This window comes from Vulpes vulpes, chromosome X (assembly GCF_048418805.1).
Source record: "Vulpes vulpes isolate BD-2025 chromosome X, VulVul3, whole genome shotgun sequence".
Lineage (NCBI taxonomy): Eukaryota > Metazoa > Chordata > Mammalia > Carnivora > Canidae > Vulpes > Vulpes vulpes.
The window spans coordinates 120,309,001-120,330,060 of NC_132796.1; the positions used below are offsets into that span (position 1 = coordinate 120,309,001).

The 21,060-nt window shown below is 49.7% G+C and overlaps 1 protein-coding gene and 1 pseudogene across 3 annotated transcripts in view; both read right to left on the bottom strand.

Moving 5' to 3' along the window:
* BCAP31 (B cell receptor associated protein 31) overlaps positions 1 to 21,053 on the bottom strand; it is a 30,024-nt gene extending 8,971 nt beyond the window's left edge. The window contains exons 1-4 of one of the 3 annotated variants that reach the window (XM_072744922.1): positions 20,829 to 21,053; positions 19,622 to 19,757; positions 17,785 to 17,885; positions 10,853 to 11,000 (exon numbers count right to left, since the gene is read on the bottom strand). In XM_072744922.1, coding sequence (XP_072601023.1) covers positions 10,853 to 11,000; positions 17,785 to 17,885; positions 19,622 to 19,713 — 341 coding nt within the window. In that variant the 5' untranslated portion in view covers positions 19,714 to 19,757; positions 20,829 to 21,053. Of the gene's footprint in view, positions 1 to 10,852; positions 11,001 to 17,784; positions 17,886 to 19,621; positions 19,758 to 20,294; positions 20,395 to 20,754 lie in introns of those variants that run through there. The other 2 variants (XM_072744923.1, XM_072744924.1) reach the window with 2 other exon arrangements.
* Positions 8,808 to 8,987, bottom strand: LOC112911514 (U2 spliceosomal RNA; annotated as a pseudogene).
* Positions 21,054 to 21,060: the final 7 nt, after the last annotated feature.

Below are 21,060 nucleotides of genomic sequence, written 5' to 3' on the forward strand. Positions count from 1 at the left end.
CTTCTGGCCCAGCACCCACAGGACACTGCATGCTATAACTGGGATGAGTGGGCCTTGGGCAGCTGCAGGGAAGACTTCTGTAAGACTTACCCAGTGCCTAGGTCTGCAGCACTTTTCTATTCTAGTCATAGTCTTAGAAAAATGACAACAGCCAATATAGCAGCAGATGGAGTGACAGACCAATAGAACTGAAGGCCAAACCCAAACCTGATGTTCTGTGATGGGGCCTCCACCCAAATCACTCGATCTTCCAGCAGGCCTGAGCATCAGGATTTTAAAAATCCCCTAGTTACCTTATTCTAGACAACAATTTAAAGAGACAAACTATAAAAACCTAAACCCCAAACCTGCATGGCAATCAGGGAAACGTGAGTAGACACTACCAAGTTTACATTATGAACTTGTTACTATAAAGTTCTTATAGATGAGATGTTAGTGTTGCTTATGATTTTACTTTTTTAAAAGGTTTTATTTAGGGATCCCTGGGTGGCACAGCGGTTTGGCGCCTGCCTTTGGCCCAGGGCGCGATCCTGGAGACCCGGGATCGAATCCCACATCGGGCTCCCGGTGCATGGAGCCTGCTTCTCCCTCTGCCTGTGTCTCTGCCTCTCTCTCTCTCTCTCTCTCTGTGACTATCATAAATAAAGATTTAAAAAAAATAAATAAATAAAAGGTTTTATTTATTTATTCATGAGAGACACACAGATCAGCCTGCACTGGGCTCCACTCAGTGCAGAGTCTGCTTGAGACACTGCCTCGCCCTCTGCCCCATGCACTCTGCCCTACTAGGGCGTGTGCATGCACACACACTCTTTCTCTCAAATAAAAATTAAATAAATAGAATCTTTTAAAAAAACCAAATAATCCACAGCCAGGGCACAGTGGAGGTGGGGAGATAAAATGGGAGTGGCCAGGAGACTCCCACTGCTGAAGCTGTCATGTTGGGGGGGTGGGGGCTATCCTTTTCTGCCTCTATAAATGGTTATGTCATCTACGTCAACAAAGCTAGTAGCAGCCCCGGGTTGTTTCCAGGGCCTGGCCAGTGCTGAGAGCCCCCAAGTACCATCTAATTGGGTGTCCTCAGGATGCGTGTCCCCCAACCCTCTCTGTTCCTACTGCATAGCCTATCTCACTCTACTCTGCCACCGCCATGCCCGACTCAGAACACAAGGTCCCTGAGGCCAAAACTGGGCCTTCTCGTCTCTTAGCCTGAGCTTGGCATTGCCTACCACACAGTTGGGAAAATCCCACAAAACCCTTATCACTATTCAGGGGATACTGAGAAGTGCTACCATTTACTAAATACTCCCCATGTGCCAGAAATGATGTGCAGAACATCACCCGAATCACCTCAATCCTCACACCAGGGAAAAGCTCAAGAAGTTAAGTGACTTTCCCAAGGTTACCAAACTGCCAATAACAGACCCAGGATCCAAACTCAGGTCCAATTCCAAATCCCACTCTGGTCATACCAGCCTGCCTCTCAGGGCATGGGTCACTATGGAGAGGAGGGGGAAGTGGCCATGGTTAAAGCATGACAGAGCCCAGACTGGCCACTGGCCCCTGCCCAGAGTGTATGCACGCACGCACGCACACCCCAGTAGTGACACAGGAATCACCTATCTGCAGACCTGAACATCAGGGAGATGCAGCGCTGACCTGAAGGCAAAACAGAACCCCTTGATTGCCTCAGAGGGTCTGGATGGATTTTACCTTGTGGGTTAAAAGGGACTCGACTGCCTTCAAACAGACAACCTAGCCTTCAGATCACTGGCCATGAAGGAGAGGAACCTGGCAGAGAAGCACAAAGGCAGCCCCATCTGACTGCAGGGGCTGACTGCAGTGACACCATCCAGCCCGGTGGGGTAGGCAGAAAAGAAGAGATCCCTGTGGATCAAATTCAGGTCATTACACATGGAGGGGTAGACCTTCCTGCATCTGGATGGTGAGCACTATTCTGACTCTGACACTTTAGCAAAAGTAGAGAAAAGTGTGGCCCTCTGAACACTCGAAACAGCCCAGTAGGAGCTGCCGTGTGGCTACACTCCCAGCGATTCCAGAGGGACGATGGCCAGCTGCCAGTCTCCAAGCAGGGATGTAGAGACCAAGGATACGAGTGTGCAATAATAATTCACTAGCCAGAGCCCACAGCTGCCCAGATCAGCACTCAGAAGCAGCCTGTCTCAGACCAGAGGCCCCCAGTGAGCACTTTGGGGGAGTCTAGACCCTGTGTTTTTCTAACGCCCCTGGGGTCCCTACTGTGGGAGCTCAGGAGACCTGAAGATGTGGGCTTGCAATCTACAACACCTGGCACAGCAGTCTGACAAATTCAACCTGGGTGCAGGCCTGACGCTGTCCCAATCTCCCTACCCCTACTATACAGGCCCTAAGGTTTACGCAGCCCTTGGCGTGTGCCCAGCCCTTGGCGCAGAGCTGACTGGCCTACAGGAGAAAAGACCAGGTTCCCATGCCGCCCCTCACAGGCTGCCCGGCACCTAAGCCAGCTAATGGCGCAGATCTCACAGAGTAGACTCAGCATAAGAAACCTCAGAGAAGCACGAAGAGGTGATGTTATTAGCTGGGCCACCATGAGAAGGGGGCGGGTTTCCAGGCAGAGGCCACAGAAACACTTGAGGATGGGGACCCATATGGCCAGTTCATGACCTGGGGAGGCCAGAGCACAGAGCAGAGGGCTGCAGGGAGGGATCACATCCTGAAAAAACTGGGTGTCAAGCGTTTATGCCAAAGGTGCTAGGAAGGCACTGGAAGCAGGGGTAGCAGGGTCAGTTTTCCAGGGAAAGGGGGACCAACTGGGGGAGCAAAAACAGCATCAGGAAGCCCGGCTGGAACAATCCCAGCACCACTGGAACAGCGGTTCCAAGGACCAGGAGGAAGGCAGGCTCAGGAGGTCAGAGCCCCAGGCTGTTGAATGGGTATAGTTTCACTTTCATAAGGTGAAAAGAATTCTGGAGCTTGGTTGTACAACAGTGCACAGAGACTCATCAACATTACCGACTCAGACACTGAAAAATGGTTCAGATGGTTAACTGGACAATATGTGTAATTTTACCACAATTTAGAAAGACCCACATGGGAAGATCACATGGGAGAAAGAAAAAGGACAGAGCACCCTCCCCCCACCCCCCTAGGCTTCTGGGCTGGGAAAGCAGTTCTCAAACTCAAGAGAAAGGAGCACAAGGACCTGGGCAGGGAAAAAGCTGCCCACATCAGCGCTGAGGCGCAGTAGACACAAGACCAAAGCCCAGACCCCGCTCCCACCACTGCAGCCAACTTGTTTAAAGATGCAATGCTTTCCTTAAGCACCAGGCCAACTTCTCCAACGAGGAGGCCTGCTCCACCCAACTCCACACCACCACATGCTCCTGCCCCGGGGCCCTGTGAGGAACCAGGACTGCCACCAGTCTCTCTTCTGAGCATCCCTCTCTTCCTCTGTGGCACCCACATCCTCCAACCTGCAGTCTCTAGGTCTCTACCCCAGGCTTGCCTCTCCTGGCATGTTTCCTTTCCCCTCCATCTCAAGGGAAGTAGCCGTGCTGTCAGCACATCCCTCTCCGCCATCCCTCAACCCTTCCCTGAAACTGCCACAGCACGCCATCCTGCTGACCAGCCACCTTTCAGTGAGCTCTGCCGGCTCCCTTCTCGCCCAGCGCACCTCTGGCACTGCCACTCCGTGAGTGCCCCCTGGCAGAACCACCAGCACCTCAGCCTCAGAAACCTGGCATTCCTACCAGCTTCTCCCCTTCTCTCGTCAGTACCCCTCCAACTTGCCCCTCACCACCCCTGCTACCATGCCCTGGTTCAGGCCACCGGCAGCTCTCCCTCCAGTAACCTCCAAGTTGGTCTCCCTACATCTAGGCTCTCCTGCTCCACTCCAACCTCTGACCACTGCTCAAACATGCACACACATCTGTGACCATGGGGCAGTGCCACTGGAGCAACCCAGCCCTCAACCACATGGAGGTTAGGTACAAACTCAAGAACCAGCATTCAAAATGCTGCACCCCAGTTCTCACCACTCCTGACCCATCCACCCTGCTCACTCAGCCCACCCTTCCCCGCACTCCACCGGAGCCTACTGGGGCTCAGTCCTGCCAGTGCAATGTGTGCTAACATAGCAACATTGGCAGATGCTTCAAACAGCATTGAGAGGCCCATAGCACCTGGCCTAGCTGATGAGCATGCAAAACAGCAATTGAGGGAGGTTTTCCATTGTTTATGACCAGAAAAACGGGGGAAGACGGACTCAATGTTCAACAGTGGGCAACTGGTGCCAGCATGGAGCCCAACGGGAGCCCTGAACTCACAACCCTGAGATCAAGATCTGAGCTAAGATCAAGAGTCGAATGCTTAACCGACTGAGCCACCTAGGCACCCCCCTGATCCTGTTTCTTAGAAACAGGTAGAAGCAGTCAGACTCTGTAGGGAAAGAACCCAGGCATGGAAGTCACATTGTTCTAGTTTGATTTCTTGGCGCTGCCAACAGGCAGCTGTGGGGGCTCAGGAGAGGTTTTTGAGCTTCTCTAAACCCCCGTTTCTTCTTTGGAGAGCTGTTAAAATTATTTTGCAGTATATGGAACACCTAGCAAGTGGTAGCGGCGATCAAGGTATAAAAACCTCTAGGAAGATATACGGCAAAGGTATATATAGGTCAGCAGCAGTTACAGTAGTAGTAACATTTCAAAGAACTTATTTCACTTACTTAAAGCCTCATCTTCCTCCAAAGACTATGGTTATCAGATGACCATCTTCAGATGGATGAAAAGGGACTCAGAACCATCTAAAAGATTAGAGTCATGAGACTCGTGAAACCAAGACTAATGACGAGGACATGCAGGGAAGTACACGTTAGCTTACAGATAGCACAAGACCCTTTCTACCAAAAGCCAGGCAGTAACTACTTAGAGAAAAGAAATAGCCCAGTATCTGGTCTACAGTCAGAGGTGGGCTGAAAACCAACAACCTAGTACTGGCAGCTCACACCAATGCAGACAAGCTGGAATGTGAACAGTCGATTGGAACTAGGTGAGAACCTGGGCATGGCCACTTCTTAGAACCTGTGCTGCTCAAGCCACTCCATCTCTCTCGGGCTGCCCTTTTCCATTCATAAGCCCCCGGAACTACTCAAGTCATTAAAGCTCTTATTGGTTTTGAAAAAAACCAGAACCCAAACAAAACACACAAACAGCTCACAAAGAGGAGAGGCCACATGGCTGCAGTCTGAGATAAGCCCTCATTGTAACAGGTTGTGAACACTTCAAGCAAAAGGGGAGGAGCTAACCCAAAGCCACACCCTGACTTGGTGGAGCCAGTCTCCTGACTTTCAATTTTGAGTCCTTCTTCAGTCACTGTCAGCCCTCCTAAGTGTAGATCTGTACAGAATGGCATTCCAGGGGCACCCCTCTTCTGTACCTCCAACACGGGGCAGTAAGGGCTACTCACATGCACACCTCTGGCAACTACTCTGTCGTCTTCTTTCTGTGGCAATAACCCAGCTATTGTCTCATGCTGAATAATGCTCACGTGTCCACCAAGCTAAGACTGAGTGGGACCCCACAAAACAGCTGTTGTAATATAACCAAACCTGACCCAGCAGAGAAAGAAAGAGACCTCTCTCGCTCATTCCTTCACAGGTTTGCATACAGCTAACCAGAGTTACAGCTGGTTCAGGGGAGCCTGGCTGGCTCAGTCGGTAGAGCACTGACTCTTGATCTTGGGTTGAGTTCGAGCCCCACACTGGGTGCAAGGATCATTTAAATAAATAAATAAACTTTAAGAAACAAGTTAGTAGCTCATCTGTGTAAAATTTCAGAGAGGGCAGGGCACCTGGTTGGCTCAGTAGGTAGAGCATGCAACTCTTATACTTGGGGTTGTGAGTTAGAGGCCCACGTTGGGTGTAGAGACTACGTAAAAATTTTAAAATACTAAAAAAGAAAGCTCGGAGAGGCCCATAAACAAAGACTTATAGAACAAAACAAGGAATGAGCCCTCTGCACTGGGCAAATAGTGTGTGCACAGATGAGAGAAGACATTCTTCAAAGAGAAAGTGTGTCAAACATTCTAGGGCAGGCACAGCAGTCTCTGAACCACCCAGGTTAAATGAGGAGAGCAAGACCGTGCTCCCGGTGTTTTAGATGCATCTGACTATATCCAGACCCAGAGAAATCCTATCCCAGGTAGTGAAACCCCTCGGCACAGCCAGAGCTGCCATCCAAAGTGGGCTCCAGGAAGTGCACAGTGCAAATGTGCCAGAGCAGTGCTATCCAAGCACACATGTGCATGAGGCTCACCCCGGAGCTTGTTTGCCAGAAGGCCAGGGGACGGTCTAAGGGTCTGCATTTCCAACAAGCCTCTAGTTCCCACTGAGGCTACTACTGGGCTCCAGGCCGTCAGAGCAGCACGGTACCAGGGGAGCAGGACACTACCGATCCAGTTCCAACGACTAAAAAGAGTAAGAGGCAAAAAAGAACAGAATGCCTCGAAGGACTGATGTCTGAGAGTGGTTGTTAACAGTAAAAATTTGGGGTACCTGGGTGGCTCGGTTAAGCGCCTGCCTTTGGCTCAGGCCATGATCTCAAGGTCCTGGGACCGAGCCCCACATCGGGCTCTCTACTCAGTGGAGAGTCTGCTTCTCCCTCCTCCTCTGTGCTCTCCCTCTCTCAAATAAGTAAAATCCTTAAAATAATAGTAACAATAATAATTACAGTGAAAATTTCAAACCAGCTCATGTATCTGAGAACAGGGAAGTGGTGAAACACAAAATGGTCCCCTCACATGACAGACTACATGACTGTTAAAAACAAGAGAGGTCTGCATGAGTCATGGAAAAATCACTAAAACATATCATTGAGTGAAAAGGGGCAAGTCAAAGCAGAGCAAAAAAACCCCAAGGCACTTATGAAAGCAAAGTTACACATCATATAAAACACTACTTTAAAAGTTCGGAAACATCCCATTATTACCCATCTTCTGTGGATGAGACAAAGCGCTCATTCTCGTGCCTGACATTTCTGTATTATTTGAAGTTTAGGGGCCTTTATTTATTTTATGATGAGCAAGAATAACTTTATAATCAGAGGAACAAAGACTATAGTTTTGTTCTTAAAGTATTTCCTGCAAGCTACATACGGGTTGTGTGAACATCAAGTCTGGACAAGAATTTTCCATAGCTAACGTTGTGCAAAGAGAAGTTGCTCAAGGACCACAGCTGCCACATAGGATCTGAGCCCTAGACTAGGGAAGAATATGTATTTCTAGAAAATTCTAGAAACTATTCAATAGGTCATTTTCAGGCAACTGGTGAATCCACACTAATCCCTGAGAGTCACTGTTTCCTTTTCTAAGAAGTTGCACAAGACCAATCTTGCCTGTTTTTGGATCGGCTACTGGACAGGGACATGGGAGGGTGTAGCAGAGCATCTTCTAGCCACAACAGAGAGGTAAGAGATCTGTGGCTGCTGGAACACACAGGCCCAACTAGTCATGTCTGACTTGTTTAAAAGGAAACTCAACCGACTGTTGCATGCTTATGAAATGGACAAGTCACAGCAAAGTGAGGAGGCAGCTAGTGGGGCAAAGGGCAGAGTGGGACTGCAAGAGCATATTGGAACGGCCGGCCCAAATTTCACTCGGTTCTCCTAACTTCTGTGCGTCCTTCAGGGAACAAGCAGGGTGTGTAAACAAGGACTGCTTCTCTCCAAGGCTACCCCTCTGAGGTTACAAAGGAAACTGCCAACTGCTCTTGCTCTGTAACCCTGATGGTGACGCTGTTACCTGACTCTGCATTCGTCAAGAACCGAACTCAACTCTCTGTACTATCCACCAGCGTTAACTCAACCGCGGGAATGAAGCTGGAATGCCCAAGCACACAGTGTTGTGGAGAGAGGACAAGTCGCGCACGCACTCACGCGCCTGGCATGCTGGCCACCCACTGGCCCCTGGCCCAGCCACACAGTATCTGCCCCAGAGGTGTCCTGGGAGAGACCACAAAAACAGAAGCATCAGAAGTGTGACTTCAAAGACAGAGGTGCGGAACAAGCACCACTCCTCCATCCACCACCGCAATTGCTCCTGAACTGGCCACCTGCAGTTTGCCAGCCTCTCTGCACACGTGGGGCCCCAAATGCAATCCTCCAGATAGTGCTGGCCGACACAGAGCTCAACAGGGCTAGAGCACCTCCATCCTGGCGGCCCCAGCCTTCACGAAGGGCACTAGGAGCTCCTGCACTTCTGCCAGAACTCCTTCTAGGGTGCAGGAAGCCACAACCCCACACCTGACCGAGTCCCTGACCAGCCGCAGCTCCATGGTCCTCTGTCAACCTGTAGGCTTATTTACACAGGTGTCCCCATTCAAAACTCGAGTCTCATTAGAACTGGCCCCATCACTGAGTCTGTCTGATAGCTGTGGATTCCCAGCGGGAGCTAACCTGCCTGCTGCCCACCACCTCAAGTCCATCTCTCCCTGCATCTGCTGGACAAGCCACCAGCATCTTCAGCAGAGAAACGCCAGACAGGCTGAGGGTGGCTCCCAGCAGCAGCCACTCACAGCAGTGAGGATCCCACCTGAGTATACACCGTGAGGTCGGCACCCTGCTCACGCTTCGGCATCCGATCCCTAGATATCCAACGAGAGACTGGCAAACACTGTGCAGAAAATCCACCATGGTGAAGCAGATGGAGGGCAGGGCAAGCCCGACAGAACTCGTTCTCTATTAATTCATGGTAACCGAATGGTCCCTCCCTCTTCTCTGAAAGCATACAAGCTATCCTTTCTTCCTTTCTTTCTAAGGTGGAGGTGCACCGTTCCCGGAGGTACTGCAGTACCCAGTGGATGTATGGAGTAGAAGGAACAAGCTCCTACTCCACTTCCCTGCTGGAAAAACACATTTACTCTACTGTTCTCTGATAGAGTCCTAAATTGGTAGGAACAGATACTACACTTGACCTTGGCCAAAAGGCCAAGAAGCAATACCAGATGCTCTTTCTAGAACGTGAACTGAAATCAAGTCAGACCCTCCGGTTCTACTTCCATCTTCACCGGCCTTCTCTCTCCTTTGGAAATTAGGATATTTGCCTGTCTGCAGCCTTCCAGCATCGATCCGACCCTGCAGCTCCTCAAGGACTAAGAATTCCACCTGCAGAAGACCGCCAGAGCCTCTGGCCACGATTTCATCAGTGTTAGTGAAAGCTACATTGCTCACCTGGGATTTCCATTCTCTCATTCCAAGGCTTCCTTTATCCTTGACCTCCTGCCCACCCTTTCCTTATGTTACATAAAAACATCAAGGAAACTACCCTTGCCCCAGGTCTTACTGTGTTTCACGATCCAGAGCCCACTGAGGGCTTTGTCTTCTTGACGCTGCTTTTCTTAAAGCTCTGCGTGCTCTCCTGGAGCAGTCCTTAGTTCTCTTTCTGTCCTTCCTATCTTTCATGAAACATAGGCTTGCCTGGGAGTCCCCCCCTACCCTTCCGCCCCCCAGCCTCTGTGGGCTATTTTTTAAAAATATTTATTGAAGAAAGGCAGATAGAGACAGAAAAGAGAGCACATGCGCGGGCACGCAGCAGGGAGAGGCAGAGGGAGAGAGAGAATCTGAAGCCAACTCTGCACTGAACACAGAGCCTGATGATCCACAATCCTGAGATCAGGACCCGAGCCGAAACCAAGAGTTGGACACCCAACCGACTATGCCAGCCAGGCACCCCCACCTCTGCGGGCGCTTTACACACAGTGAACTCTTCCTCCTCCCTGGAGCTCACCTGTAGTTAGACTCAAATGTGGACCTGCCTCCCTTTCAGTCTCAGACCACAAAATCATGCTTCTTTTTTAGAGCTTCCCGAAACCCTCCAACTCCAGGATACCTGTCCTCCCAGCCTTCTCACTGCCTGACTGAAATTTCCAGTTTGAAGACAGCATGCTTGCAGACCCCTTCAGTGATCCAACAGACCACCTGGTAAAGCTCTGTCCTTCCCAGCTCCAACCCTGCCACACTCCAACCTGGACCCAGAGTGGTGAAGGTCACCTGACTGTCTTTTCCTCTGAAAACCTGAAACCCAGGCAGGCCGTCATTCTAAGGCCTAGTGAAAAGGGGCATCCCGGAGACCAGAGGCAAAAGAGGCTAACTCAAGAATTTATACACTACCCTGCCAACCTCTGGAAGCCCCTGGCCTGAGTACAATGTTTACTCCCAGCCAATCAGCACACTCAATGGCAGCCAGGCCCCTCTGATGAGAAAGAACCCCTGTGAGCAGAAGGCCTCCAGACTCAAATAGGCACTTGCTATCAGTTCAGTCTTACCCAGGCTAGCCACCCACACGGCCCTGACTGAGGCCCTCAGTCTCACCAGAAAACCCACCAGAAATACTCGGGCTGCCATGGAGCACAAAATGCTCCTGCAACAAAACTACAGTGGGGAAGGCACTAGGGACAGACACGGTCTCAGCCTCGTAGTGCCACTTCTGCTCACTCTTCTCAGGTCAGGTTCCCATGCCCAAAGGTCCCTATTCCAGTGGTCCCTTTAAACTGGCCTCCAAAGACCCTCTCCCAGAGGGCAACACCTCATCACTCACTTCAGCCTACATAGAGAAAGCAAGCTTGGCATGTGTTTGCCTTAAAAGAGCACGTGGCAAGTTACGGCAGAGCCAGGACACAAGTCTTCTGCCGTTCTGGTCAGACCTTTCCCACTCACCACACTGCCCCTGGAGGTCAGAAGGAGAATCAGAGGCCTCTGGGGGAATGAGGGTCCCCAGTTCAAGGCCACAGACTGAGTAAGCCAAAGTCACTGGCTAGCCCACAAGTCCTTTCCCAACCCTAAGCCCCTTGTTCCTCCTCACTCACAAGGACAGCAGCAAGGAAAAGCCAGCAATATAGAGATTCCTCTGGGCACGGAAAAGCTTCATGTGGAAGTGTTCCACAGCCCCAGGATTATTCTGCAGGTTCACCTTCTCTGTCACGTCGTCGTACTTCCGAATCTCACGTACAGCATCTGCAGCACAGAAGAAACACAAGGGCATCATCAGCTCCTTCTCAGACAAGACCGGGTTGTCTAGGGGAGACACGTGGCACAAGTCAAGGTGACCCCACTTCCCTCACATCTGTCACCCCAGGTATCTCCCCTTCTATACACACCTTGAGGGGATGCCTTGTCAGAAGCTTGGCCTCGAGACCCATTCTCCTCCGGCTTTTTTCATGTCACTCCCTGGCCCCATTCCTACCCAGACCACAAACTTGCTCTGTATCAAGGTGCTAACCAAGGCTGAGGTGTTGCTGACAACAGCCATGGAGCCCTCAGTGTCTGGTTCCATCTACCTCAAGTCGGGCTGGCCATCAGCTACCCCAGTGACAAGCCAGGGTCATCCTGTTCATGTAAATCCCCACGAAGGAGGCATGAGCAGCCTAGGAGTCAAGACCCCAAAGCCACTTGCCAAAGACAAGCTTTTCCATTTCTAAGGTTCATGAAGCATTTTACTATTTAAACTGCCTTATTTGGGGCAGCCCCAGTGGCGCAGCAGTTTAGCGCCGCCTGCAGCCCGGGGTGTGATCCTGGAGACCCAGGATCGAGTCCCATGTTGGGTTCCCTGCATGGAGCCTGCTTCTCCCTCTGCCTGTGTCTCTGCCTCTGTGTGTCTCAATAAATAAAATCTTTAAAAATAAATAAATAAACTGCCTTATTCTAGGAATGGACATCATTAAAATGTCCGTATCTCCCAGAAACACCTACAGATTTAATGCCATCCCTATCAAAATACCAACAGCTAGAACAATCTAGCTAGAACATTTTTCAGAGCTAGAACAATCTTGAAAAACAAAGTAGGAGGTATCATAATTACAAATTTCAAGTTATATTACAAAGCAGTAATAACTAAAATAGTATGCTGCTGGCATGAAAATAGGCATCGATGGAATACAATAGAAAACTCAGAAATAAACTCACAGCTGTATGGCCAAATAATCTTCAACAAAGGAGGAATGAACATCCAGTGGAAAAAAATCTCTTCAACAAATGGAGCTAGGAAAACTGAACAGCCACATGCAGAAGAATGGAACTGGGCCACTTTCGGGACACCTGGGTGGCTCAGTGGTTGAGCATCTACCTTCGGCTCGGGGTGTGATCTCAGGTCCAGGGACTGAGTCCCGCATCAGGCTCCCCACAGGGAACCTGCTTTTCCCTCTGCCTCTGTGTGTCTCTCATAAATAAATAAATAAAATCATTTAAATTTTTTTATTTTTTAAATAATTCTTTTTTAAAAAGATTTATTTACTTACTTATTTATTTAGTTAGTTATTTATGATAGACGGGGGGGGGGGGGGGAGGCAGAGACACAGGAGGAAGGAGAAGCAGGCTCCAAGCCAGGAGCCTGACGTGGGACTCGATCCCGGAACTCCAGGATCGCGCCCCCCCTGGGCCAAAGGCAGGCACTAAACTGCTGAGCCACCCAGGGATCCCCTAAAAATTTTTAAAAAGAAAGAAACTGGACCATTTTGCTTCATCAGGCACAAAAATAAACTCAAAATGAATGAAAGACCTAAATGTGAGACCTGAATCCATGAAAATCCTTGAAGAGAGCACAGGCATTAATTTCTCTGACATCGACTATAGCAACATTTTTCTAGATTTGTCCCCTGAGGCAAAGGCAACAAAAGCAAAGACAAACTACTGGAAGTACGTCAAAATACAAAGCTTCTACACAGTGAAGGAAACAATCAACAAAACTAAACTGCAACCTACAGAACAGGAAAAAAAATTTTTTTAAATTAAAAAAGCAAATAGAACGGTCTTATTCTGATTAGAAAATAAATGTATAGGGGCAGCCCGGGTGGCTCTGCGGTTTAGCGCTGCCTTCAGCCCAGGGTGTGATCCTGGAGACCCGGGATGGAGTCCTGCATCAGGCTCCCGGCATGGAACCCGCTTCTCCCTCTGCCTGTGTCTCTGCCTCTCTCTTTCTGTGTCTCTCATGAATAAACTACAAACCACGAGAGCAGAAGTCTTTTCTACTACACCCAGGACCTAGCACAGTTCTGGGTGCATAGGGGGCATGCAAATAACTGAATTGTGAGCAGCCTCTACTCCTGAGAGGCACCAATAGGAATACAGTATTGCAGTATACAAGTATATTTACATATTTGTCTATACTGTAGAAAAGGAACCATTTACTACTCCCCACCCTTTACCTGAGACATCTTTTTAAGTCAGTACATAAGGATCTACCTAGAAAGGTTTCTTAAGAGAACTGCCCCCCCAAACAGGAGAGAACAAGGTACCGCAGTACCACAGTATATGGATACTGTGGTTAATTTTTGGTTTCAGACTATTTTTTGTTTTTTAAAGACTTCATTTGTCAGAGAAACAGAGCACGCAGACGTGCTCTTTTGCCGAGTGCAGACATGCTCTTTCTCTGAGCGGCAGGCAGAGGGAGAAGCAGGCTCCCTGCTGAGCAAGGATCCCATTGGGGGAGTTGATCCCTGGACCCGGGGATCACAACCTGAGCGGAAAGCAGATGTTCAACCGACTGAGCCACCCAGGTGTCCCAAGAGCCTGCTTTGTTTTTTAAGCTGATATTACGTTATTAAAAAACCTGCCTCCCTTTACTGGTGTCCTTGTGTTAATCTGTATCATGAAGCAAGCATCCTCCTACCCTATTAGTAGAGATCTAAACCAGGCCAAAAACATGCTATTTATTATGAACTATATATGTTCCTGTCCCTTGCCTCCCTCCCAAGATTTTTATATTGATAACCTAACCCCCCGAAAGATGGTATTACAAGATTACGAGGTGGAGCCTCTGAGAGAGTTAGGTCATGAAAGTGGGGCCCCTGTGAATGGGGTTAGTGCCCTTGTATATTTTTTTAAGATTTTACTTATTTATTCATGAAAGACACACACACACACAGAGAAAGAGAGAGAGAGAGAGGTGGGGGGCAGAGACACAGGCAGAGGGAGAAGCAATGCGGGACTTGATCCCAGGTCTCCAGGATCAGGCCCTGGGCTGAAGGCAGCGCTAAACCACTGAGCCACCCGGGCTGCCCAGTTAGTGCCCTTATAAAAGAGACCCCACAGAGCTCTCTCACCCCTTTCACCATGTGAGGACAAAGTGAGAAGGCTTTATGAACTGAGGAACAGGCCCTCACCAGCACCAAACCTGCCAGCATCTTGATCTTGGACTTCCAGCCTCCAGAACTGTGAGAAATACACATCTGATGTTTAAGTAAACAGTCTATTATATTTTTGTTATAGCAGCCCAATGTAAGACCTAAAATTGAAAACATTCATATCCTTGGATTCATCAAAATTCCACCTCTATGGATTTATCCTATGTAAACATTTGCATAAATATATGACCTTACCGGTATACCTATAAAGAATTGAGGGGTGGCTCAGTCAGTGAAGCATCTGACTTCGGCTCAGGTCACGATCTTGGGGTCCTGAACTAGAGCCCCACTGGGCTCCCTGCTCAGCAGGGAGCCTGCTTCTCCCTTTTCCTCTATCCTTCCCCTACCCCCTACTTGTGCTCTCTCATGCTCTCTCTCAAATAAAATATTTTTAAAAAATTGAATCACAGCAAAACGTGTGTTATGATACCACATAATATTTATTTTTTAAGATTAAAGATTCTGAGAGAGAAAGAAAGCACAAGTGGGGGGAAGGGCAGAAGGAGGAGGAGAAGCAGACTCCCCGCTGAGCTCAGAGCCCGACAAGGGGCTTGATCCCAGGGCCCTAAGATCACGACCTGAGCCAAAGGAGGCAGCCAGGTGCCCCAGGATACCACACAATGTTGAAAAAGGATGAGATTGCTGTAAAAAGAGATCTAACACAAAACAAAATGCACAATCCAAAACAGGGTGTACTATGATCTGAATCCAATCCCAAACAGTATATAGTATTTTAATAAAGATGTCAGCATCAAAAATGCTTATGGACATGTACAACAAAGCATCAATGATCATTTTTCTTGCGATATGGGATTATGGGAGGACTTTCTGGTTAAATTTCTGAATTTTTAAGAACATGTGGGGGATCCCTGGGTGGCTCAGTGGTTCAGCACCTGCCTTTGGCCCAGGGCGTTGTGTCTGGAGTCCTGGGATCGAGTCCCACATCAGGCTCCCGGCATGGAGCCTGCTTCTCCCTCTACGTCTCTGCCCCCCTCTCTCTATGTCTATCATGAATAAATAAAATCTTAGGAAAAAAACATGTTATTTTGTGATTAAAAAAAAAAAAAAAAAACCAAAAACATGTTTGGAGTGCCTGGGTGGCACAGTCAGTTAAGCATCCAACTCTTGGTTTCAGCTGAGGTGATAATCTCAGGGTCATAAGACTAAGCCCCAGGTTGGGATCCATGTTCAGTGCAGCCTGCTTAAGACTACCTCTCCCTCTGTCCCACCCCGACCACACTCAAGTTCTTGATCTCCTTACAATAAATAAATCCATAAAAAACAAAATACTAAAATAAAACAAAAACGTGTTTTTCTGTTCCATCATCTGCATCCAGGGACCCCAACACCCTAAGGACCACTTTGGTCAATGGCAGGGAGCAGACTGGGGATGGGGGTTTAGGCCACTAGTCCAAATCACGCAACACAGTGCTGCCCTCTGTATCTCAAAGCTCTGGACCAGGGCAGCTGACCGTGGATGCCCATCAAGCCCACTCCCTCACCTTCCCTCTTAGACCTGCCCAGACTCCTCCCCCTCAGGGGCCAGCCAGGGCTGCAGCTCCAGCTAGCTATGCTCATCACCTTTCATCAAGATTCCTGCTAGCTGGGCAGCCCGGGTGGCTCAGCTGCTTAGCGCCGCCTTCAGCCCAGGGCATGATCCTGGAGTCCCAGGATCAAGTCCCACCTCCGGCTCCCTGAAAGGAGCCTGCTTCTCCCTCTGCCTATGTCTCTGCCTCTCTGCCCCCCACCCCCCTCTCTCTCTCTCTCTCTCTGCGTCTCATTAATAAATAAATAAAATCTTCTAAAAAAAGTAATCTTATAAAAAATTTAAAAAAATAAAAAGAATAAAAAACATTTCTGCTAGGTAACATTTATACCCATAGAAGTCTTAACATGCTTATCTAGATCACACTTCTTACTGTTACGGTAGGAAGGAGCCAGTCATCAAAACCAGTGTCTCTCTAGAACTTCCAAGTTCCCTGACCTCAAAAAAGAAGAATGGCACCTCTGCCAACTCCTAGGTTCTCACAGGACCTCCTTGGCCGATCAGCTATGCCAAGACATGTGGAGCTCATGGATCCTTTACAGAGGAGCAAGGCCCGGAGGCAGCACCCTGGCAAGCCTCTCCCCACCCCCTTACCCCTATCCTACACCTAAAAGCAGAATCACACATACTCTATTCCACAACTCTAAAGCCTGGTTTTTTTTTTTTTTTTTTTAATTTTTATTTATTTTATTTATTTATGATAGGCACACAGTGAGAGAGAGAGAGAGAGGCAGAGACATGGGCAGAGGGAGAAGCAGGCTCCATGCACCGGGAGCCCGACGTGGGATTCGATCCCGGGTTTCCAGGATCGCGCCCTGGGCCAAAGGCGGGCACTAAACTGCTGCGCCACCCAGGGATCCCCTAAAGCCTGGTTTTTTAATGCTCAAAGGATGACACCCTTATTTTCTACCCTTTCTGGCCTCCGAGACCACACAGGGAAGGAACTCTGACTGCAAAGAGCTACTTATGGGGCCTTGCCAAGTATTTCAAGAACAGCACAGTATGCACATGTGGGCAGCTGATGCCCACCCTATACAAGTGGGAACGGGTAGGCTGCACCTGGCTTGTTCAGAGAAGTCTGAACATATTCTATCAGGCACCAACACATTAGGGAGGAAAAATGCCTAATGCTACAGCTAGTGGATGGTGCCTTATACATTCCCCCCACCTCGCCCCGCCAAACTATAGCTCCCTGGCCTCCGATCCACTGCCACATTTCTCCTGGAGACTCAGAGAGGAGTGCTCTGAGCCTAAGCAGGTATCAACACCTTGGAGACAGAACCACTGTCTGCCACAGAACCCAGCCAATACTTTAAAGTCCAAGCTGAGGGATATGCTGACCACTTAGTACAACAAAACACATATTTAACAGCCAAATGAAAGCTATATTGCTGCCTCTGGTCTCCAAACAATCACATCACCACGTCACAAAATGCCTGCCTTCCACCTTAGTACCATATAAGGCCCCAAGCCTCATCCCTGAGAATGCCCTGAGACCAGCTTATCTTTCAAGCCTGGTTAGTGTGTACCTCAACATGGTGTTTACAGAACTCCACAGTTAGAAGGACCCATAAAGACCCTGAAGCCTGACCCAATCCAGAAGGCTCTGGGATACACTGCCAGACCTCAGTCCCCACTATGCTACAGGTCACGGCAGCTTCCTTTCCAGCCCCACTCCCTGACCATTTGGTCACTCGGTCCCTTATTCACAGCCTGTCTACATAACTGAAAAGCAGTGCTGCTTAAACCAAGATCAACATCAGCCAGTCAGTCAGCTTCTCTCGGATTAAGTTCTGAAATGACCTGAGGAGCCACCCCAAAAAGGTGAAGTGGTCATCACAGGGTGCACAAAGGCTGCCGGTCAAAGTAAAGGCCCTGCCAACAGTCAGGAGCACTCTCTTCGGGGATGAGGGATCCTCCTTCCAAGAGGAAGACGGAGGCACTGAGGTGGTCTATCTCGGAGAAATCCAACTTATAGGCTATACATGGAACACTGCACAAGGCTTTACAGCAGAGGCCATGCTGTGGCAGAGAGGCTGGGGCACGTAGCTGCCCTCAGCCATGGCTCACTCACCAATGACCAGCAGCACAAGGATGACAATGAGGACTACAAAGAAGGTGTTGCCATAAGTTACTACCAACTCCACCAGGCGGGACTTGAAAATCTTCTGCCATCTGTGAAGGAGACAAAAAAAAAGCTGTAGAAACATACACTTGGGACCCAGGACCCTGAGAACAGAAAGCCAGTCTAGCACTCATCTCCAATGGCTAAATATCCTGAACGGCCTCAGCCTCAAGTGTCCTCAGTTCTTCAATGTAGGACATCTGTTTGAGAGTGTGTGTGTGTGTGTGGGGGGGGGGGGAATGCTTGGCCATATACAGAAATTCCTGTGAAACCACTCTCTTAAAAACCCTAGTAGTAAAAAGAAAACAAAACACTAGTAGTCTCTGGGGAAGACAACAAAAATGTTCTTTTTTACTATTATTCAACGATAATTAACATATGGCTTTCAGAGGCAGCGAAACAGAAAACTTAAACTTTTCTTTGCATTCCTCTATGTAATGTTCAAAATGGTTGCCACATACCCATTATTTCCTCAAACAGTTTCTCCACATGACCAAAGTGGATTCATGTAGACCTCCACCACCCTGGATTATTATGAAGCTGACCCAAGACTTCCCTTTGTTTCTTTCCATAAATACTTCAGGAGGTAACTGTTAGAAAAGAGCCTTTAGGAACGGTTAATGCAATCATGATGCTATCACGAAACCTCAAGAAAATGAACAAGAATCCCTCATTATCAGAGCCAGAGTCCCAAAGTTTAATTGCTACAATTTTTTTTTAACACTTGGTTCGTTTGAATTTGAACAGACAAGGTTCTGACTCTGCATTTTTGATAAGTAGCTTCAATCTCTCCTCGCCCTCTTCCACCTTCTTTCCCAATCGACTTTCTGCAGAAACCAGGTTGTTTTTCCCACAAAGGTGCCCAGATTGCAGCTCCAAAAAGGCCTCTGTCTCTACATTTCCTCTGAACTGTATGAAACGCAAAGAAATTCAGATCTGGCTTTTGACTAGAATATGTCCTAGACAACATCATATGCTTCCTATTTTATCACGTCAGAGATCTAGGTTTTTGTTTTAATCGTTTTTAAGGGGCAGCCTGGGTCGCTCAGCAGTTTAGCGCCGCCTTCAGTGCAGGGCGTGATCCTGGGGACCCGGGATCGAGTCCCATGTCAGGCTCCGTGCATGGAGCCTGCTTCTACGTCTGCCCCTCTTCTCTCTCTCATGAATAAATAAATATAAAATCTTTTAAAAAATCATTTTTAAAAATATAAAGATTTAGCCTTATTTACAATCGTCTAATTAAAATCAGAGGATGTTCACATATTATGTGTAATTAAACGTTAATTTCCAATTAACTTTTAACAGATCCTTGCTCATTAAAAGCAATATGGCTTCATCTCTCATAGGCTGAGTAATGCTCACAAGGCTGCTATGCAGTGCCAGCGGGGCTGCTTAGAAGGACAGAAGTTACCAAATCAGCTACAACATGACCCCATAGTGCAAGTGTTCCAGATGCCATATTGCCACCCCCTTGAACCCCCGAGGGAAGGCAGAGGGTATCATTCCAAGAAAGAAACATAATCAGAGAGAGGTCTTCTCTCTTTTGGAGCATTCTGAAGGCCAGAAGGCAGTGTGCACGGGAAAGGAATTCAAAAAGATGTGACAAAGCAAAACTGTGTGGAAGGTTGGCAATAATAAACACAACCCCTGCCACCTCAACCCCAGACAGGTTCTACCTGTTTCCATCTGGCCCCAATTCCAGGGTCTTACCAACTCTGCATGCACAAGGTTTTGGGGCTCAGCAACAATCACCCTTTTGCTTGCCTGCTTGCTGCACAGACCATACCTTTTGGGAGAAATGAAGGGAATGCAGAGAAGCAGCACAGCAAAGACCTCTGCATAGAGGAAGGTGGCGACTGCAGTCCACTGCAGACTCATGCTGTTGCTAGAAGGTTTCCAACAGTGGGATGCGAGCTTGTTTCCTGACAGGACACAAAAGGGACAGAAGCTGTTGTGAGAGCTGAGCAGCCGCTGTTTACCCTCTACCCCAGCAGTCTATTCGGGTCTTTTTAAGCCACTGGCTGAAACTGGCCTCAACTTAGCAGGGATACTTGGCCAACAGTGCTCAAAGGCCTGACAAACTCCCGTTTGCCAGGACAGAATTGCTTGCTGCCTTCCAGGATGCGCATTAAGAGCCACCTTTCCGGCGAATTCCTCTCCCGACGGAGTCCAGCAAACTCCTTACGCCTGCTTAACTGGGAAAGTGTTAATAAAGATTATATAAACGGGAGAAAATTCTCGACATCCATCAGGCACACTCCCTTCCCAGTCAGCCTCAGGGCGGCAGTGTTTCAGTAACGCACTTTCTCCAGGAGCCGCGGCGCCCCCACACCCAGCCCCAGGGAACCCCGGAGGCCCTTCCCTCCCGAGCCTTCTCGAACGAACGGAGCCGAGAGAAAACCTCCGGCATCCCTCTCTCGGGCGAAAGCAGGCGCTAAAAACAAAACAAAACAAAAAACCTTCCGACGCCGCCGTTCATCTAACTCCCGAGGCGGTGGGAGAACTCAGGGAACCTCCGAAAAGCCACAAGAGCGACTCCTACCGGGCGGGAGTCGGGACCAAGCGCAAATGCGGGTCTCGTGTTAAGTATCTCCTGGCCCCGTCTAGAGAAAGTTCTAGAAAAAGCGGTCCCCTGAGAAACCGGAGGAACGAAGCCCTCACGGCAGCGCGGGTCGACCACAGCCGCCCACCCGGCTCCGGGCCCCCGCGTTGCCCCGCGCGGCCCCCGACGAGGCCCTAGCCCGCCACGCCCTCCTCCAGCCTCAGGCCGGCGGCCCGTCGCTCGCGAGGAGCTTCGCCACCGCCCCTCAGCCCCGCGGCCGGCCCCCACGCCTTCACGCCCCCAGAGCCCAACTCCGGCCGCCGCCCCGACTTCCCTCCGCGCAGCCCTGCCCCCGGACTCCCGCCTCTCCGCGCTACCCGCCGCCGCCCCCGTCGAAGGCCCGGAGGACGGGCTGTCCGCAGAGCCCAGCCGGGCGCGCAACCACGCTCACCGAGCTCCCCACAGCCAACGCACACGCCCCGTCGCCGCCGCAGCCGCCGCTACCAACGCTCCCACACGGCCCTGGCCCCGCCCCTTCCCCCGCGGCCGGAAACCGGAAGCACCCGCCGCGCCCCGCCCCCCGCTCCCAGCCGCACCCAGGCCCCGGGGCTCCGCCCACGGCCACCTGGAGCCCCGCCCCCAAGCCGAGGCTCCAAAGCCCAGGACTGGAGGAGAAGAGGCGC